This window comes from Neomonachus schauinslandi, chromosome 15 (genome assembly GCF_002201575.2).
Source record: "Neomonachus schauinslandi chromosome 15, ASM220157v2, whole genome shotgun sequence".
In the NCBI taxonomy this organism is placed as follows: Eukaryota; Metazoa; Chordata; class Mammalia; order Carnivora; family Phocidae; genus Neomonachus; species Neomonachus schauinslandi.
Window position 1 is genome coordinate 20,789,071 of NC_058417.1, and position 20,636 is coordinate 20,809,706.

At 51.5% G+C, this 20,636-nt stretch overlaps 1 protein-coding gene across 2 annotated transcripts in view; it reads right to left on the minus strand.

The window, feature by feature from the left end:
- ASIC2 (acid sensing ion channel subunit 2) overlaps window positions 1-20,636 on the minus strand; it is a 1,092,913-nt gene that overhangs the window by 276,411 nt on the left and 795,866 nt on the right. The window contains exon 1 of one of the 2 annotated variants that reach the window (XM_021704196.1): window positions 18,058-18,771. The exons of the other annotated variant lie outside the window; for it this stretch is intronic. Within the exon in view, the coding sequence (XP_021559871.1) occupies window positions 18,058-18,771 (714 nt within the window). Of the gene's footprint in view, window positions 1-18,057; window positions 18,772-20,636 lie in introns of those variants that run through there. 2 annotated transcript variants of the gene reach the window in all.

A 20,636-nucleotide genomic window follows, 5' to 3' on the forward strand; every position in this document is an offset into this window, starting at 1 on the left:
TTGTCCACACTTTATAAATGAGGAAACTAAGCCTTGAGAGGGAAGTCACTTGCCTGAGATCACTCAGCTCCAAGGTGAAAGAGAAGTGACTCAGATCCAACACTTGGGCTGCACACCCAGTTCTGGCTGACCTGCCTCCTTCCTGTGTCACCCGGAGGCAGATGAGGCCAGCCACGTCCAGGACTCACTCCTATTTTAACAACACCTACTTAAGACATTGCCCCCAAGTCTGTACATTTTCATTCCGGCAATGTAGGAGAGGGGATGGCATTTCAATGGCAATCCATCACATTTTATGACTGCTAAAGGGGGAAAAAAAAAAAGCCTAAGGTGAGTTTAGGAGGACTTTTTGGTTGGTTAAAGAAAAAAAAATTACTAAATTAAGAGAGTGGAAAAAATAAATTAGTAGTGACTGTTTTTACTGCCTGAGCCTACAAGCTGGAGTGGAGAATTAAAAAGTTATATAGCTTGGGCTTCTAACCATGACTTATCACAGACAAATCCTCCATATTTATAGCTTTTCCCTTTTTTCCCATCTCAAGATAGTAAGCAATCCCCTGATATAGGGCTGCCTCTCTCTGCCTGTGAGCCCTGTGGGCCGTGTGTGCTCAGCAGAGCTGTCACGGCTGGGAACACAGTGAGGATCTGGGGCAGGGGCGGGGGGGAGGGTGTAGAGGGTGGTGGTGGGGAGCTGTGTACTCTGTGCAGGGCTCAGGGAGGAGAAGGAAGGCCCTGGAGAAGCCGAGCAGTAGCAGCCGACGCTCTATGCCAAAAGCTATTCTCACAACACATCTGGTCCTCACCACCACAAATACCTCTGATATCCCCATTTCACAGATGGCGAAATTGAGGCTCACAGAGATTAAACAACCTGCCCAAGTTCATGCACAGTAAACAGTCTCTCAAGGTCCCTGTCCTTAAAGCTTTAAAAACAAACAGGGGGAAAGAAAAGGATAAAAGAAGAATGGGAGAAATTATTGAGGGAAACAAACATTAACTGAGCGTTTGCTTTGTGCCAGGCTCCACGAAGAGTTCTGCCTGGCCATCTTTTTTCCTCCTCACAACTACTCTGTGGAAACAGGTGGTATTCATGCCCATTTAACAGATAAGGAAACTGAGGCACAGTAAATTAATAAAGCACTCAAAGTCAGTTTGGAAGCTGCAGTGCTGGGATTCGAACTGATGTCTGTCTGGCTCTCTTATTTCCTGGCTGACGGACTTGGGCTAGTTACCTGAGCCTTTGATTCCTTACCTGAGCAAGAGGAATGGCATTCTCTACTCTCAGGCTGACCTCTCAGCACTGGGTGGGAAGCCCCTGTGGTTTACAGAGAAGCAAAGTCTGGTCCAGCACACTGCTTGCAGGCAGGCAGAGATGAGCTGCTCCCTCATCTTCTAGAGATGAGACTGAGGCCCAGAGATTCCAAGGTGACCTTCATGGCCACAGAGCCAACACAACAGAGGTTGAAGCTGAGCCCCCTGCCTCCTGGTGTAGAGCTGCAATGTTCACTGGTAAGAGGGACCCTCACTGGGGACAAGACAGGACATGAGCAGGTACAAATTATGGAGAGCAACAAATCTGAACATGGAAACAAGTAACCCTGGATGTCTTTCTTTCTTTTTATTGAAAGAGAGAGAGTGGGGTGGGGGTGGGGGTCAGGGAGGCAGAAGGAGAGAGAGAATCCTAAGCACGATCCACGTCCAGTGTGGAGCCCGACGCAGGGCTCGATCTCACAACCCTGAGATCATGATCTGAGCCGAAATCAAGAGTCAGATGCTTAACCCACTGAGCCATCCAGGCACCCCGACCCTGGATCTCCAGGTCTTATTGCCTTTTTTGATGACACAGGCTCATAGAATTAGCCTATCCTAAGGAAGACTGAGTACATCAGTTAGTCTAGGGACTCTCAACCCCTGGGGAAAAAATAGCCACGTTTGGGCTCTATCTCAAGCCAATGAAATCAGAATACCTGGGGGTTGAGCTTGGAGCTTTAGTAGTATTTTTTTTAAGTTCTCCCAGGTGACTCTAATGGACAGAGTTGAGAAATACTGACTTATGACCTCCTCAATTTTTCAGATGTGGACCAGAGGCCCAGAGAGGGACAGCTAAGGGCCCAGGGTTGCTCAGTGCTCAGTGGCAGAGTGCAGACTCTAGTCTCCTGGCTCCTAGCTGGGATTCTTCCTCCGTCTCCCGTACTCTGGTCTTAGGGACCAGGCCATCCTGGTGTCCCCTGGTGCCTGAGAGGTGGACACCCCGAGGTCCCACTCTCCGAATTCCCCCCTCTCCTCCAGCATCTCATGTCCCTAGAGAGCCCTGGCACCTGGGAAGCCCGAGCCGAGTACTTCCTACAAGTCTGCACCTGGGCTGGTCTACACACTGCAAAGTGAAGTGGCGAACCAAGGCAATTACCTAATGTATTAGCAAGCCTCTCCCTGCGGCACTCCTGTGAGCCAAAGTAATAAATACAAAATGGTAATTTCTCTCTGGAAGCCTGGCTCTGGCCTCCCACTCAATTCCCCTCCCACCCAGAAGTCATATACCACTGCCTGGTTGTCCTCTCTTCCATGGGGCGGCAGTAATTTGGAGTTATTTAAATATCTCGGGTAAAACTTGTTGTCAAAATCTGAATCATCCTACAAAAGCCCCAGTCCTCCTCTATGGCTTACTTGTCTGGCCAGAGCAAGACTAAAGACTCTAGCCTTCAGTGGAAAGTAAGAAAAATGCCCTACAGGTGTTAATGAGTGACTCCAAGTGCTAACAACTTTGTGCATGTTGTTGACTAGTATCAGCCCTAGAAAGAAAGTGAGAAGCTTGACGTTGTAGCTGAGACTTGGCCTCTTACTAGCTTTGTGACCTTGACCAAGTCACTCCACTTGCCTGGGATTTGCAAATCTTCTGTGTTCCCTCAGAGCTGTGCAAATCCAAATGAGAATGGATGTGAAACTGATGGCATAGGCTCTAGCAATATCTTTCCATGGTCATACAGCGAGCACATAGGAAAGTCAGGACTTGAACCCAGAGCCCTTACTCTTAACCACTACACTAGAATGTCTCAGGGCATCAGTAGCGAGATGCAGCCCAGCGGAAGAAGGACTGAATTCTTCCCAGCATGGAGGCATGGGGAAGGGGAGAAGATGATAAAGCTGAGTCTTGAAGGATGAGGGAGAGCTTTCCAGGAAGACAAGGGGGTTGCGGGACATTTCTGGCCAAGGGACAGCAGGTGCAGAGACCCAGGGAACGTGGTGGGATGCATGAGGTGTGAGAGCTTGGAGCTTACCTGGGTGCTTGGCTTGATCTTGCGATGTGGTAAAGTTACCACGTGGTAACTTTAAGCAGGACAGATTCTCAGGATTAAGATAACAAACGGCTAGTTCTGTTTTTCAGCACTAAACTGGAGAGGCCATTGAGGGTTTAGCCTGTTCTTGGCTAGAGGATATGCAAGGGCAGGGAGACCAAATCCGTGGCTTTGAATGGATTCACTTTGATATCCTTAGAGCTTGGCACAGTACCTGGTATGTAGAAGACCCCCAACGAACGTATGAATGAATAGATGAATCTGAGAGATAGTGAATGGATAACAGAATGAGCAAAGAAATGAATGACTGAAATAACAAAGGAGGGTATGACGGAGTCAATCCAATGAATAGCCCGAGGCATGGTTTGGAAGCAGCCTTAGCAATGCGAACTAACAGGCTGGTAGCAACAAAAGCACAGGCTTCTAGCCGCAGTAGCTAGGAATGTCCTGTCATTGGCAAGACTCCTTCCAGTTGAAGAGCAGAGCAGGACACAAACACAGAGACAGACTGATTACTATGATCCAGCTAGAGGCTGTCCTTCTGGGACTCACACCATTCCCGGACGCGTCCACCGATACCCACAGAGTACAGAACGGCCTCGTGCCTCATCATCAGGGGGAAACTCATTTTGGAGGTCTGTCACTCCCTTGCCATTTCTCCATTCACACGGTCTCCCTAAATGACTAGTTATTTCAGTCTCATATAAAGACAAAGGAGAAGGGTTATCGGTAATAGAGACTTACCAATCGCTGTGCTGTCTGCAATTCTAAGCTGCAGCAGCCTGTGGGTCTAGCCTGGAAGATGAAGCTCTGCTCTTCAGGGGAGGATTCAGGACAATGTGGTCCCTTCTTCCTCTCTGACTCCACGATGCCTTTCCCTCCCGTCTTCTAGAGCCTTGCTACTTAAAATGTGGTCTGTGCACCAGCGGCATCAGTGTTACTTGGGAGCTTGTCAGAAATGCAGAGTCAGAGGCCCACCCACTGAACCAGAAGCTGCATTTCAGCAACATCCACGGGTAACCCTGATTGGTATTGAAGGCTGAGGGTTAAGTTACTGAATTTTGAGAAACTCTGTTTGTAGGTGACCCAGACACCGCCAAGCTAAGAATCAACTGCCTGATCAGGTTTTGCAAAGCCCTCCAGAGGGATCATGGAAGATTTCCCCCAGGAGGTGGCCGCCATGACTTTGAGACTTGTGGAAGGGCACAGAGTTTGGTCTCCCAGTTGCAACTCACCACTAGGGGCAGGGGGAGGACAAGAGCAGGAGTCAGGACTGACCTGGCTCTGGGACTAGCTGGATGCCCCTGGGCAACTCGGTTCCCCCTCTGAGCCTTCCTGCCCCATCTGTAAACTGGGAACAATATGTTTGCTTTTCGGTAACACAGTTATCACAAAGACAAACAGAGGTGAAAAAATACACAGGCTCTCTGGGAAACAGAAAGGCCAGTGAATGGGCCTGTTTTCAGTGTGGACAACCAGCCATTCGGACCTGACACCTTAGAAGATGAATAAGGAAAATATATCTGGGAGTCAAAGGTAGCAGACCTTGTCCTCATGAAGATGAATCAGCAGAGGAACGTGGTGCTAATTAGCCAGGATGTGGCATTCCAAAGAAAGGGCCCACCACGTTGGTCTCACTGAGCTGCCCTTAGATGGGGATTTGCAATTGGATTCTTGAGGTGGTGTTTTTTGTTTTTTGTTTTTTCTGCTTACTTGGAGTTATTTTTTAAAGGCGAGCTCAGCCTAAGGACCTAAGTAAGGCTACATTGCATTAACATTCCGAAGGTCAATATTTTCAGAACTGCTAGAATCATGTTGTTCTCTCACGTTGTGTGGGTGAGAGAGTGCTCCATTTTGGAAGGAGCCAGATGTACTCACATAACAAAGAACAGAATGGAGCTACTGGAGCTGAATTTCCAGTGTCGGAAGGAAGGCGCCCCCCACCTCCACCCCAAAGACCTTTAGTTTGCTGTTCCCTCTGTCGTGAATGCTTTTCCCCGGATCCCTGAGTGACTTCCCCTTCTCAGCAAAGATGCCATCTCCTTGGAGAATCAGTCCTTCCCTACCCCCATCTTCAGGGAGCCTTCACAGTCTTTTTTTTTTTTTTTAAGATTTTATTTATATATTTGAGAGAGACAATGAGATAGAGAGAGCATGAGAGGGGATAGTGTCAGAGGGAGAAGCAGACTCCCCGCCGAGCAGGGAGCCCGATGCGGGACTCGATCCCAGGACCCTGGGATCACCCACCTTCACAGTCTTTAATATTGACACAATCATGTTCATTCATTTATTTGTATATTATCTGGTCTGCCGCCACCCCCAACATAGAACATTTTCCTAAAATCCTCCATCACCTGGAGTTGCATGTTAAAAATACACTGCTAGAGGGGCGCCTGGGTGGCTCAGTCGTTAAGCGTCTGCCTTCAGCTCAGGTCATGATCCCAGGGTCCTGGGATCGAGCCCCACATCGGGCTCCCTGCTCCGCGGGAAGCCTGCTTCTCCCTCTCCCACTCCCCCTGCTTGTGTTCCCTCTCTTACTGTGTATCTCTCTGTCAAATAAATAAATAAAATCTTTAAAAAAAAATACATTGCTAGACCTCTCCCCCATAAATTCTGACTCAGTAGTCCTGGGTTGGGGCTGGGGATATTTAAACAAGCCTTCCTGATCATTCTGATTGTCACAGAGATCATTCACGGAACTCCAGGTGAGCTCCGGGACGGACGGGCCCTGTGCATTTCCCCTGTATGGCACATCAAACACAATGCCCCATACATGTGGGCTCCAGACAATTCTTCACTGAATGGATTAATGAACGACGGAAGGAATCCACATGTATTTTGGTGGTACCAATCCTTTCTCCCGCTTTGGCTATTCAGTATCCAGACAGAGCAACTGTTACCTATGAGGAATGGTGCTGGGTGCTGGGGCAGCCACAAAACAGGGCCAGTGTCGCCCCTGCCCTCAGGAGGTGATGGTCTGATGACAGCAAACTGAGTAGATGAAGAGGATTGCAATGAAAGAGCAAGAGAAGAAAGAGCCTTGGGAGTGGCATAAGCTAAGTGAGTCTTGGCTGGTCGAAAGGATGAACCCCTGGCTTTTTGGATGGTTTACGCAGAGGAGTGGCTGGGGATAACCTCAGAAAAGGTGGGAAATCTTTCAGATAGTACTTTTGTTTCATGTGTTTGTTTGTATGAGTTATACCTACACATGGTTAAAAACATTCAGGCCACAGGAAAAAGTGCAGGCCCAGAAGCCAGGCTCCTCCCCACCCTCCCTGTCCTTCCTCTCCTCCCCCTCCTCAAGGGGGCCCTTATCAGACCTGGTGCCCCCTTCCAGGCATACTCGGCGCACATCTAAGCACACGGCCTGCAGAATAGACAGGGCTTACAGGCAGAGACAGCAGATCAGGCATCCAGGGGCAAACAACAGCCTGAACAAATGCATGAAACTTGAAAAAAGATGAGCAGCTCCCAAGTGACTTGGCTTTGTGACTTGGGGCTGGGAACCTTTGACTCCAGAAGGGTTGGGAAGAGGGGAGGTCAGACAAGGTAATCGGTAGTTTCCCACCTCACTGGCTGGAGCAGATTCTTGAAGCAGGTGGCAGGGACGGAGGTAGCCGGGGATCAATGGAAATCAACTATTCAAGATGCGATTCTCTAAGAACGTGAGGTGCAGATTTCCATCACTGCTTCCCCATTCGCCTTATGAGCTTTGTAAAATGGACATAACAGTACTATATCCAAGAGTAGCATCACGAGAGGCTGAGGAGGACGTATGGGGAGCTGGCGCACGATAGGTCTCCGCCTTGTTTCTGCTCCCACATCCCACCTCTTGCCATCAACCAGGACGCCCAAGTTGACGGCCACGCCTCTGTAGAGGCCTGAGCTGACTCCAGCTTTGTCATTTATCAGCAGTGTCACTTCTCGCAAGGAAGCCTCAGCTTCCTCGTCACTGCTGTGGTGGCACCATGGTGAGCAGACTGGAGTGACATTCTAGCTCTCACGTGTCACTGCTGGTGTGCAGGGGCGCCCTCTTAGCTCCTGCCCATTCCCTTCTCCTCTCGGTGGCCCAGCTAACCCAACTCCTCGGCCACAGGGACGGCGCTCTTGCCTTCCCAGAGGCTTGGTAACAGCAGACTGGAGTCCGAGATGCCCACCCCAGGCTGATATTTTAAAAACAAAACTACTTGGATGTGAAATATGCAGTTGTGTTTCCCTGGCTAGTTAAAATATTTGATGCTCATTGAATATTCAACCACACGAAAAAAAAGCCTCTCACTCCATGTACTGTCAAAAATGTAATGTAATTATAGCGATGTTAAATATCCCCAGCTGTTCTGAGATATTTGAATCTTAAATCAAGCCTGACTGTACACAGCCCCTGGTTGCAGCTGGAGATCTATACCAAGTACCTCACAAGCTCAGAGCTGGGGAAGTTCAGGCGAGAACTCTGGCTAGGGTCTCCAAGCCTGTTTGTTATATCTGGGCTTCACTCTCAGCGAGGGTATAAGGACCCCCATTGTGAGCTGTTGCCAGCGTTGCCAAAGAGATCCATGTTCCTCAACAGCGCTGTGCAAACTGGCAGGTCATAAGCATCTATCCAAATAGTCTTTCAAATCCATGTGCAGGGAGCATAAAGAGACAGTGTAAAATAAACGGTAATAAAGTGAATAAACACGTGTCTCACTCCAGAGCCTTTGAGGTGCTTCTATAAATCAAATTCTTGCCATAATTTGCTCTGTGAGACTGTACTGAGAAGCAGAATCAAAGCTCATCTGCTTTCTTGAGCAGTAGGCTTAGATTTATAGATGTGAGTTCACAGTGGATGCCCGAGCCATTTCAAAGTGGGAAAATAATTTTCGTTGGGAGGGGTTCCAAGAGAAGATTAAACCCTTCACTTTCAGAGATCAGAGTATCAACAACCTTCAGATCAGATATGCCACTGGAATCAGAAGGGGATGACCAGCATACATATTTTGGAAAAAGAGTAAGTTCTCAGAGGAAGAAACGGATATTCCTGTGATTTAAAAGCATAGGTCTATAGGCTTAAGCACAGATACCTTCAGGGTCTTTCAAGCTTCCCGGTGACTTTCGATGTGACCTTGAGCAACTCATTCTCTCTCTCTGGTTTTTTTCACTTTGGTCGGGGTACTAAGTGGGGGAAGCGACCCTAAAGGGCTCTGACCTACCCATGGAGGTGTGACATGAAAACTACAAGAGGATCCTGGCTGGGATTGTGACGATATAGAGAAGGCCATTGTTATGACATTATTCTTCCAGGCCCCGGAAGTCTTCCTTGGAAGAAGTGAGAGGTGTCACCTGTTAGTAATGATGAGGAGGATGACAGGGATAGCTTACATTTAGCTGATGGCTATATATCTTGCTTTTTTTTTTTTAAACAATGCCACTCTTCTCCCTAATTTTATTTTTGTTTTGGTAAATATATTTTTCATATAACATGTTATGTATTTTAACATGCAATGGGATTATAATTCTTCTTTTTTCTTTTTTAATTTAATTTTATTATGTTATGTTAATCACCATACATTACATCATTAGTTTTTGATGTAGTGTTCCATGATCTTGCCTTTATAGTCAAGAGAGTAGGGGTACTTTCTGCACTGATACTCAACTTGTAGCCACCAGGACTAGAATTTAGCTGGCTCTCAATAAATAATTTTTGAATGGATTAATAGGTTGCCTGCAAGTTTCACAACCACCCTGCTTGGAAGGTATGATCTCTGTTCTACAAAGATAGAAACAGAGTCTCAGTGAAGGTAAGGAATTCCCCAACAGCCACCCAGTTGGGACCTGGTGGACCTGGGCTTTGAACTTGGGTCTGTCTTACTCCTGATGCCACCTCTTTCTTCATCCGCCAACCATCTCTTTTCTCAGTTTCTAGGGTCCAAATTCCCAATCTTGCATGAGTGTAAGCATAGTTAAAATACTCTCACATTGACTATTTTTGAACCTAGTTGCATGTTCGTTCTGGATTTTTTTTTTTTTTTTGGCTTTGGGACACCCTGATCTAGAACCCAGTCTGGTTCACTACATGGAGTCAGGTGTGTAGTTGAGAGAATTCTGTACAACAGAGGAAGCTGCAATGAGCTTTCTGTTGCTGCTGTAACAAACTACCACAAACGTAGTTGCTTCAAGCAACAAAACGTATTAGCATGTAGTTCTGGAGGTCAGACAGCTAAAATGAAGGTGTCAGCAAGGCTGCATTCCTTCTGGAAGCTCTGGAGGAGAATGTTTCCTTGCCTGTCCAGCCTCTAGAGGCCACCTGCATTCCTTGATTCATGGCCCCTTCCTTCATCTTAAAGCTATCAACGTAGTGTCTTCAAATCTCTTTCTGAGTCTCTGGTCTCTGATTCCATGGTGACGTTTCCTTCTCTGACTCTGACCCTCCTGCCCCTCTTATAAAGATCTTGGTGATTACGCTGAGCCCACAGGATGATCAGGATAATCTCTCCATCTCAAAACGCTTAATTATCTAGGAATCCCCTTTTGCTATGTAAAGTAATATATTCAGAGGTTCTGGGGATGAGGATGTGGCCATCTTGAAGGGTCATTATTCAGCCTACCAGATGGCCTTTGCATTTTGGTTTAATGGATACTGGCCATGCCAGAGTGGACATTCACATTCCACGTGCATATTTATAGACCCAGTGACTTGTGCCTTAATGGAGAGAGCCCACTGATCCCTCCTTTGCAGCATTCAAGGGACTTTAAGGAGCCCATAGCTGGGCTTTGCCTCTCCAACTCTGGGTCCATGGACCAACAGCATCTGCATCACGTGGGAGCTTTCAGAAATGCAAATCTGGGGCTCTGTTCCAGACCCACCAAATCAGGGTCTCTGCAGGGGGCCCAGGAATCTGGGCATGCTCAAGTTTGAGAAACACAGGCCTAGAGGGCTTTCCATTCACGCACAGTTAAGTGGAGTATGCTGGAACCCACCTGCCTGGGAAGGAGGGGAGGTCTCAGGGCAGAGTTAAAGAAGGAAATCAGCACCTCTTCTCAGCAGCCAGTCTTTGCACTGATCCTTCTCTGCAAGGCACTCAGGGGTCCACTGCTTTATCCCTAAGAAAATCTACTAGGGCTGCTGAAATCCCCTTAAACCCACCCTGAGCAGGAACAGAGGAGCGGGGGAAGAAGAGATGTACAGGAGCCTGAGGAGATCTGAATTCAAATTCTGGCTGTTTCTTTTCTTGGGCCATGTGACCCCGGGCAAGTCGCTTCCCCTTTCTGAAGTCAGGCAGGGCACAGGGTGCAGTATACACCCTCCACTGTTGTCGGGATAAAATGAGATGGTAATGCATATTATGATATCATCTCCAGGTAATAAAACCTCTACTGATTGGAAATGCAAGTGTGCTGGTCAAAGCTGGACTGGGCTTTCTTTTTGTGAACAACCATGATGTAGTGCCAAGAGCATTGACTTTGGAAGCCGGAGATCAGAGTTTCTGTCTCTGACCTTGGGCAAGTTAGCAAACCACTTTGCATCTCCATTTCCTTATCTGTACCAGGGAGAAAAGAAGACTTGTTCCTCCAGTCTGTTGTCGGGCCGAGATAAACTAATGAACGTAAAGGTGCCCGGCAGAGAGTAGGAGCTCAATGAGTGTGTGTGGAATCAGAGGAAACAATTTACTAGGCAAATTAATAGTATAAACAGTGGTGTCAGGGGAGATATTTGACAGGCTCAGGAGAACAAACTTCCCCAGTGCGTTAGCGGCCTCTGTTTGCTTTACCAACAAGTCCTGTTCCAATGACGGGTGAGTCATCTCTTTGTGAGTGCAGGTCTGAGCTGGAGCTCAGTTTGGCAACATTTCGTTAGCCAGGACTATAAGTTACCAGTGTCCTTGAAAGAATGAAAATCGTAATTTAGTTTGAATTGTGGCCAAAAGAAGACTTTTCACAACTCCTGATCTCCCTATGTGGCTGATAGACTAAGAGGATGCACAGCCGTCCCTGCTCCTGGTTGCAGGCCTCGGGACCCAGGATGACTCTGGGGGCCCACACCAATTTATAGTGAAAGAAACTTCCAGCTAAGGTTTGAAAGGTGGTGAAGTATACTCTCTCTGGAAGGGTTGGTTCTTACCGGCATCTCTGAGTGTTGGTGGAATGGGGCCAAAGAAAAGAAGAGTAGTAGCTTTGGGGCTGGACAGACCTTTGTTTGAATCCTGGCTCTGCTGCCCTCCAGCAGTGACTTTGTGCCTTCCCGAGCCTCAGTTTTCTCATCTGTAGAATAGATTCCATAACACCCATTTGAATCTGGTGAAATTGACATGAATATTTACATGACAGGTGCCCAATCCAAATCCTGGGCTGTCACATGCCTGGCCCCCTCCCTGTGTGAGAGGTAGCTCCTTTCAGGCCCCATCACCCTATGAAGGACATTGACCCTTGCAGCCCTATTTACCAGAAACAGAGTAAATTTATTGTCATCTTTGTGGCCCACTGCTTGGCATACAGTAGGCACTCGATGTGTGTTGGTTGGTTGAATCTCTGAGTGGCTGAGCCAAGCAAACCACTTAGGAGAATCAAAGCAATGGATGTATAAACCAAACAGTCTGGTTACTCCTCCAGCCCTTCTCAACTGGGCAGACATCTGATTGATGGGTTCACGACGGGCCACAGTAGCCCCCAAACAGCCACTATCAGAATCAGCCTGACGTTGGTCAATTTGGTTATCTGCAGACCTGAGCAGAGTTTACATTTGATTCCCTAAACTAATTTCCCCGAAGTAAAATCACTGGTAAGTTCTTTTCACGTTCCTTGTATAAATGTCTATTTAATCACCATCCTGTCTCCAGCACTTCAATAACTTGTACATTTCCCCCTTAATCACTGTTTCAGCTCTGCAAAGAAAAGAGATGGTTGGCTGAAAAGCCTGGGCCATCTGCAGTGGTTAAGCCATATTTTCCCCTGACTGCTCACTTGGACAGAGAACTTCTCAGCTAAGTCCCTTTGGTCATTTGGCACATGCCCTCATTTCACAGAGGAAGATCCTGAGGTCAAAGTCATGGCTGGTCAGGGCAGTGCTGAGGCTGGCTTGGTCTTCCCGGTGCACCCCCACCTCCCACCCACGCTGCTCCTTCTCCATCCAATGATGCAGCTGTGCATCCAGCTGCACGCACCTTTGCAGTTGTAAGGACTTAGGTTCAAATTCCATCTTTGTCACCTGCTGGTTCTGTGACTCCGGGCAGACTACAGTCTTGCCCTGAGTTACAGTTGCCCATCTGTAAAATGTGAATGATCACACAACCTTTCAGGGTTATTTCGAGAACAGAGATAGCATGCAGTGTGCCCAGCCCAGGCCTGGCGTATCACAGCTGCCCAACGCTATTTGCCTTTGTCCTTCACTCGGATTGCTCACTGCAAGTAATAATAAAGGAAATAGCTCACATTTATTGAGTCCTTTACTTGGTGCCAGAAACTGTTCTAAGCACTTTACATGTATTAGCTCGTTTACTCCTCTTTCTCTAAAGGCAGAAGTATCTTTCTTGCCTCCCTCAAGCCATCCATCCTCACAACTACTGGACTGCCTGGCCTAGCACCATCTCAACCGAATTTGCTGATTTTAAACAATATGTTGCTAAAATGATTTCTTGTTCTGTTGCTGGCTTGGAGCAGCCAGCCTGCTCGCTGTGACAAAGTGTGATGAAACCAAATGCTCTTTCCTTGGTTTTTGGTACCTATGACTAGTCCAAAATCTGGACTCAAGGTTGACCCCGGCAAAAGGGGTAAAAAAGGGGGAAGAGTGCAGGGAGGAGTGGCCCTGATGGAGTGAGGAGTGGGGGTGGGACATGGATGACACAGAGGGGACCCTCCATGGTCTAACAGCCCAAAGTGAAAGAAGTCAGAGATTTGCTACAAAGTTTAAAAATGTAGTTTGGCTACCAGTCATCCATCACAGCATTGCATTATCAAACCTCTGCTCTCTTCTTCCACAGCGTCTCCAGCCCCTCCCTCCAGATACCCCGAACCACTCTCAGGGCCTAGAAGCCTGTGTTCAATCTCATCGTTTCACATCTCTATACTCACGTTTGTATATGCTGTCCCCCTCTCCCTCCTTCTCTACCTTGGAACTCCTACTTATCCTTCAAGACTCAGTTTACATGTCACCTCCTCCAGGAAGCCATCGGAGGTCCCCAGTCTCACCTGGGTAGTCCTCTAAGCCCACATCTCACCTCTGCACTCTGTACTGGCATCTGTTCACATGTCTCATTCCTCAACGATAATTAATATTAATATTAATAATTAATTATTTAGTTTTATCCCCAGCAGCTAGTACAGAGGTTGACATAGAGTTGACACTCAATAAACACTGGTTGATTGAATGAATGAACCAGGAAACGAGCCTATCCCCACTCAGGTAAATGGTCATGATAAGATAGGATAGTTATATTGAGAATAATTAATATTTGCTACCCACCCCCAGATACGAGGACTGTGCCAATCTCTTTATCCAAATTATACAATCGCTCTCCTATATTGAGCATCTGCTGATGTGCAGGCATGGTCAAGCCTCTGCACACTTCTTCGTCCCAGCAGTGTGAGGCAGGCATTATTCCCAGAGGCGCGAGAGTGGGGCGCCTGTCCGAGGTGCACAGCTAGAAAGGGGCAGAGCCAAAGGCCTATGGTAGGTCTGCCTGACACCTTCCCCTGAACCGTGCCTCCCCCCAGAGGGGGTCACTGCTCCTTGTTCTTGCCGCAGACCCTGATCGGCCTCTGTCAGCCCCTGTTCCCAACCCCTTGGTCCCTCTCTGGAGGCCCCAGTCCCAGATAGCTTGGCCTCACGGTTCTGTGTCCTGCCCCTTACTGGGAATTCTGCTTCCCTCTGCCCCCAGGACAACCCCGGAGGGCCAGAGTGTGCGGAGCCCCGAGGTCCACGGCTGGGGCCAGGGAAACAACATGGGCATTCGGAAGCCCATGTTCGGAGCTGCTTTGTCTGGCAGCTAAGTGATTAACCCTTGCACAGCTGTAATAAACAGAGGAGCTGCAAATAAATACACCCTGAATGGATCTGGAGAATAAAACCCAACAGACACACACACACACCTCTTCACAATACTCCTCTCTCCCCTGCCATGTTTATTTCCAGACGTGAGACTAGCTGGGTGGAAGGAGACTTTGGGGGACAGCTGGCCCATCCCCCCAAAGGCTTCCCCTGAGACCCCATTCTTCACCTGTTGCACTGGTCTCTTAGGGCTTGAGAAGCATAGGTATCTGGGAAGGCACCCTGCTCCCCACTCCCCACCTCTAATCCAAAAAGGAATAAATGCCCAGAAACTGCCTGGGCATTTCCTTATTAGAAATGCATTCCACTGGTGTTCCCTGGGGAAATTAAGCCAAGCATCTCAGTGAGGGTTTTCCAGGACAACAAGAAGTCTTGGGGGTACCTGGTGAAAGGATTCATTCCCCAGGTCCTTCCTCAACACTTATGTGTCAGCCTCTGTGCCGGGTGCTGGAGAGGTCGGGGAAATCAGACGTGACTCTGGAGGGAGGGACAGACACAGACCAGTAGGTGTGAGGACTGACACCTAAATGGGGTGGTAGAGGGGTAGAAAGGAGGAAGGCATCAGTTGCTTGGTGATGAGAGGAGGAGAGTGGGGCAGTCAGGACAGGCTCCAAAGCAGAAGAACCCCCAGGGCTGGATGCTGAAAGATGAGTAGTATCTTGAGGCAGACAGAGCAGTGTGTGTGTGTGGGGGGGGGTGGCCTGGGGTGGGAGGGCACTGGGAGCACTGACAGCCTCAGAGGAAGCAGACAGCAAGGCAGAGAGCCTTGGGGAGCAGTCGTCCAGCTGTTGCAAGCTGTTTGCAGAGCTTAAGTATGTGGTACCAGAGAGGGTGGGGCAAAAGGCAAGGCAGGGTGCAGGTGCAGAGCCTGAGGACAGCCTGGGATTTTAAGGGGTTTTAAGAGGTGGGATGATACGCTTTGAGTGGAACTTTGGAAAGACTACTCTGGCTCTAGTGCAGGGGATGATGTCGAGGGGAAGGAGCGCTGAGCTGGAGGCCAACGGACCAGTTAGGAGGCGAATGTCATTTAAAGGCCTACACAGTTTTAAGAGTTCCACCCTCTTTATATATATGCATATGCACATCTGTCTGTCTATCTGTCTATCTATCTATCTATCTATCTATCTATCTATCTATCTATCATCTATCTATCTATCCATCCATCCATCTACACACAACAAATATGGTGTATTTGTTACCTCCACTAGATGGAGTAGGAAACTAAAGAACAGAGAGGCTAAGCCACTTGTGCGGAGGGCACACAGTAAGTGGTAGTCTCAGGATTTGAACCATTCGTGCAGCGTGAGCCTTCCTGCTCTTACCTGATACCCTAGAGTGCCACTCCACCAAAGACAACAAAGGTCTGAGTCAGGGTGGCGTAGTTAGAGGAAAATACTCCTGATGGGCCTGCTCTGTATTTGATGCTCTCCTGAAAGAGCTTCTGGCTTCCACAGAGAAAGGGGTGCAGCCTTTAATTCTGAGATCCTTGGAAAAAACTACAGCAAAAATGTTAAAGGGTTGGAAAGTCCCCGGGCAGGGTCATGATAGAAAGCCACCAGGGGTCACTAGAGTCTCCAGGGACACATACTTGGGGAATGGAGGTATTTGGTTTGCTTGGGGCAGGGGGTGTGCCTGCAAGCTCTTCAGATGAAGGAAGGCAGGGTACAGGCAAGCAAAAGAAGGGTGTGCCCCAGTGGGAAGGGTCCTGGTTGCTTCAACTCATGGCCACCTCTGTTGGGGAGACTGAGGTCAGGTGGCTCCTGGAGGTGCCGTATGCTTGCAGGCAGAGGTGGGTCAGGTCCCCGTATCATGTGGCCAAGGTTATGACTAACTGCACCCCCTGGGGCGGCTCCGCTTGCCACTCTCCCAGCCATGCTCCAAGGAGGGAGGGCAGCTGGTAGGGGTGGTGGAGGGCAATGGTCCTACGCAGGGATCTTCTAATAGAAGAGAGGCCCCGGCTCAGAGACGGAGGCTACATGTGGCTTCTGTGTAACACATCCGATGGTTTGCAAAGCTGGACTTTCAACTTACTGGTGCTGAGCTTTGGACAGCATTGTGGAGCCTCATTTTCCTCATCTGTAAAATGGGAATAAAACTCCTCCCTAACGCAGGGTTGTGGGAACGTCCAAAGTGAATACTGGCTGCTAGCATGCAATTCTGCACACTTGTAGAGCCATCGTTGGATGTGCATGATTCTTATTTGGTGGGCCATGTTGCACAACTTGAAGCTGAAGCCAGGAGTTCAGCTAGTTGAATATAATATTGAACTTCAGCCCAACTTTAGGGGCTGCTAGGTAGTGGTCAGCTAAATAATAAACAAGGCATTGCTAGGCTCATTCCTTCATCTTTGTAGAACTCAGCATTGTGTTTGACATCTGAGAGGGGTCATTTAGAAGCACACATTAGCAGCATCGGCTTGCTGAAGCAGACAGGGGTGCCACTAGGTAGGGAGTCCTCTGAGGCAGGCTGAAAAGCCCAGAAAACAAGGGATGTTTGGGGAATGGATAAGTCAGGGCTTTTCTACATAAAGCAACGCAAAGAGAGCAAGACTGAAGCCAGGGTCACCATCCTAGACAAGGATGAGCCCAATTAGCCAATCAGAGGCCTGGCCTGACAGGCATCTGGGCAAACACCTGTTGGAAAGGTAGCATCTCTTTACCACCACAGGAAAAGCTTTGTCAGATATAAGACTGTCAGGAGCGAGGCAAAAGAGTTGCTAAAATCTTCATCAGAGCATGACAAATAAACACACAGCCCACCTTCCCCGCACTAGTGGAAAACCCAAACCCACCTCAGGGGCGTTTACACACGAATGACTGGACAGGCTGGTGCAACGCTGGGGCTTGGCACCAGAACTCCTCCAAGGCAGACTGCACGAAGCAGATACCTTCTGTCTGACAGCTGCATTATCCAGACCCACGGCGTGGGGGAACCAGCACAGCAAATGGTTTACAAACACCCCCATCCCCCCACCAGGGCACAGCTTCTCCTGGCCCCTGCTGTTCGCATCAGTATCTCTCGGAGGCTGCTTTCCCCACTGCAGGGGGCTGGCTCCTCTAGCCCAGGACCCACACTCACCTCGTGTGGTCAAGGACCCCACAGATGCCCACCACTGCTTAATTCCCCTGGATGCTTAAGACAGAGCTTTTAAAAGGCAGCAGAAGGGGCTGCCGAGTTCCCCACCTAACCAGCTACAGTTTCAGTGTTGGTTCATATTCTGGGCGTTTCCTCCAAAGTCCCCCTAGATTCCAAGTGTTTTGGAACTCAGGTATAAGCTGCTTAGAGCAGTGCGATTCTGCTGATGGTCCCTTTTTGAAGAACTTCCTGTGGGTTTTCCCAAAGACAACAAACCCCCAAGTAAGAAGTGCTTCTCTCTTGTCCCATCCCTTCACCACAGACACAGGGCAGTCCTGTGGACCAGGGGGTGAGGTCCGGGACAAAGAGGGCTAGCATTCACAGAGGGGACCATGAAGAGCAGAGCCGAGGGTCTGGGGGCTGACACTGGAAGGGGAGAGGCCGGGATAGGTGAGCAAGGTCACTCCTCCCACAGTTGTGGCCAACTTCCCACGACCTGGAGGACAAGGCTTAGGGGACCTAAGAGTGGGGTCCGCCTTGGCATCCTGGAATGATGTCACCTCACCAGCCAGTGGCCTGGTGTCCTACCCTGGGGGGCAGGGAGGGCCTACTGACTCCGGAGCGTGGGGGGGGAGCGCAGGGAACGGGTTCGCGCAGAGGGCAACTCACGGAGGAGAAGTTGTGCGGGCCGCAGAGCTCGCCGCGGTACTTGCAGGAGAGCAGCATGTCCTCGAGCTGGTGGCCCAGGCGGTCCATGAAGGCGGCGCTGATGCCCTCGAAGTGGCGCGGCGGCAGGAAGAGGCGGAAGTCGGCCAGCTTGCGGAACCACTGGCGGCGCGGCTCGTCGCCCCGCAGCAGCTCGCTGACCAGCGGGCGTGCGGTGCGGTTGGGTAGCAGTAGCCCGAGCCAGTGGCCGGCGTAGTAGAGGTCCCCCTTGGAGAGGCGCGGGAAGCGCAGAGGGTTGTTGTTGCACACGGTGACAGCGGGGAAGGGCAGCTGGCGACTCCACTCGCGGTGCACGCGCGTGTGCGACGGGAAGCTGAGCCAGTAGAGCAGGCGGTTCGAGGACCAGGACAGCAGCAAGCCGAGGGACGTGCAGAAGGCCAGCGCCCACAGCGCCCGCCGCTGGAAGGAGCCCCCAGCCGCCGTGCGCCCGGCGCACATGTGCCGCAGCCCGTGCAGTTTAGCGCGGCTCAGCGACGGCCGCCCCCTGCGGGTGCCCCCTAGCCCCGGCAGCGCCCGCTCGCGCTCGCCGCCCCTGTCGGCCCGGGGCTGCCCGGCCGCCGCTACCGCCGCGGGCGCCGGCTCCTCGCGGGCCATGCGGAAGCGTCCCGGGCCGGTGAGCGCGGCCGCGGGCAGCCGGGCTCCGCCGCTCCGGCTCATTCATTCAGCCCGCGGCTGGCGGCAGCGGCGGCGGCCCCGGCCGGGCGGAGCCGCCATGGGAGTCCGCAGCAGCAGTGGAAGCAGCAGCAGCGGCCGCCGCGCGCCCGCGCCAGGGAAGCGTGCGCGGGAAAGGAGCTCCGGTGGCGCTGCATGCCCGCCCGGCGCCGCCGCCGCCGCCTCCGCGGGCACTCGCCCGGGACTGAGCGCTGCTTCGGCCCCGCCGCCCCTGGCCCTGGCCTCTCCCGAGCGCCTCCCGGGCTCTCCGGGCCCCTAGTCTTCCTGCAGAGTGCCTGGCCCGGCCGCTACCTCTAGAGGGGCCCCACCGGGCGCCGCCTCTCCCGTTCCCGGGCGCTGCGCCCGCCTCCCTTCGTCTTGGACCTCGGGGGACCCTGCGCCGAGTCCCCCTGCTCCGCCTAACCCCAGCTTTTACGCTGGTCCGAGGAGAGCAGCCACTCGGCCACCATGCCTGATGTGGACATCCCCAAGGGCCCCGCCAGACCAGCCCGTAGCCCAGCGATGCTGGGACCCGGGAGGGAAGGCGCCAGGGAACGAGCGCCCCCAGAGGCGCACCGCAGCTCGGGCGCCGCGGGTGGGGTGGGTGTGTACCGGGGCGAGGGGTCGCTCAGCCAGCTGCTGCGCTCTTCCCCTTCCCTGCGAGATCCGTTCACTGCTCCTCGGGCTGCGCTCGGCCGAGACCCTCCAAGGCTCCCCTAAGTCCCGCGCCCGAGCCCTGCGTGCGACGCGCCCGCTCTCGCCCGGGGCTGGGGGCTTCTCGGGGCGTCCTGCGGGAGGCTGCTTGCTGCTGGGCCCCTTCCGGGCTGCTGGCCAGAGCAAAGTGTCGCTTCTCCCCTCGACTCTCCGAGGTGTCTCGAGTCTCCAGAAAAGCCCGGCCTCGCTGTCCCCCTGACTGTTCTTCTCCCTGCCCCGGCGGCGCCAGGAGCTGGGGTCTGCGGAGCCCCGGCTGCACCTCTCGGCGGGGTGATCCGGACTCGCTGCTCCGTGCGTCCTTCTCTCAAGACTCCAAGCCCGCGGCGGCGGCGGCGGCGCCGCTCCTCTCCCGGTTGCTCGGCCCTCCTCGGGCCCCGGGCGAACTCGGGCAGCGGCCGCGCGACGCTGGCGCGGCTGGGCTTCGAGCACCTGCTCCTCAGCTCGCTGGCCCCAGGGCCCCAGGGCGAGCGGGGCGGCGGCGGCGAGAGCGCTGTGCGCTCCTGAAGACGCGGTGCTGACGCGCCCGGCTCCTCCTCGCTGCATTTTAATTCCTGGCCACTGTGGCCGCTGCACACCGAGCGGGAAGCGTCTTGCTGGAGTCCGCCGCCGGGTGGGGGAGGCACTACACAGATGTGCCCGGGTGTGCGGGCTTGTGCGAGAGATGTGGGGTAGAACCGTTGCGGGGCCATGTGTAGTAAGTGTGAGAACACTTCAGACTGGGAGACGGGCTGTACAGAGAGTGAGCCGCTGTGTAGTGTGGGCATGTGAACAAGTGTGTGTGGGGGGGGTGTCACGCGCTGAGTGTGGGTAGGTTGTGCGTGTGTATGTGTGAACGGGTATTTCTGTGTATCTCGTGCATGTGAGCTTATTTGCAGATGCTGTACTGTGGCTACCTGAGTGGGTGTGATGTGTGTGGGAAAGGGTGCCTGAGATGGTGTGTGTGTTCTGTGTGCGTGCGTATGTGTGCACTTGGTGGTGGGTCTGAATGGGCGTGTTGGTGTGCAGTTGCATAGCAGGGTTCCTGGATGTGGTGTGTGGTTGGTGTGTTTTGTGTGTGTGTCTGGGTGTGTGGTGTGTAGTATGTGTTGAGGTGCTGGGTGGGGTGACTGGGCCTCCGGCCAGGTGGGCTCTGCCTCTTTTTTTTTTTTTTTTTAAAG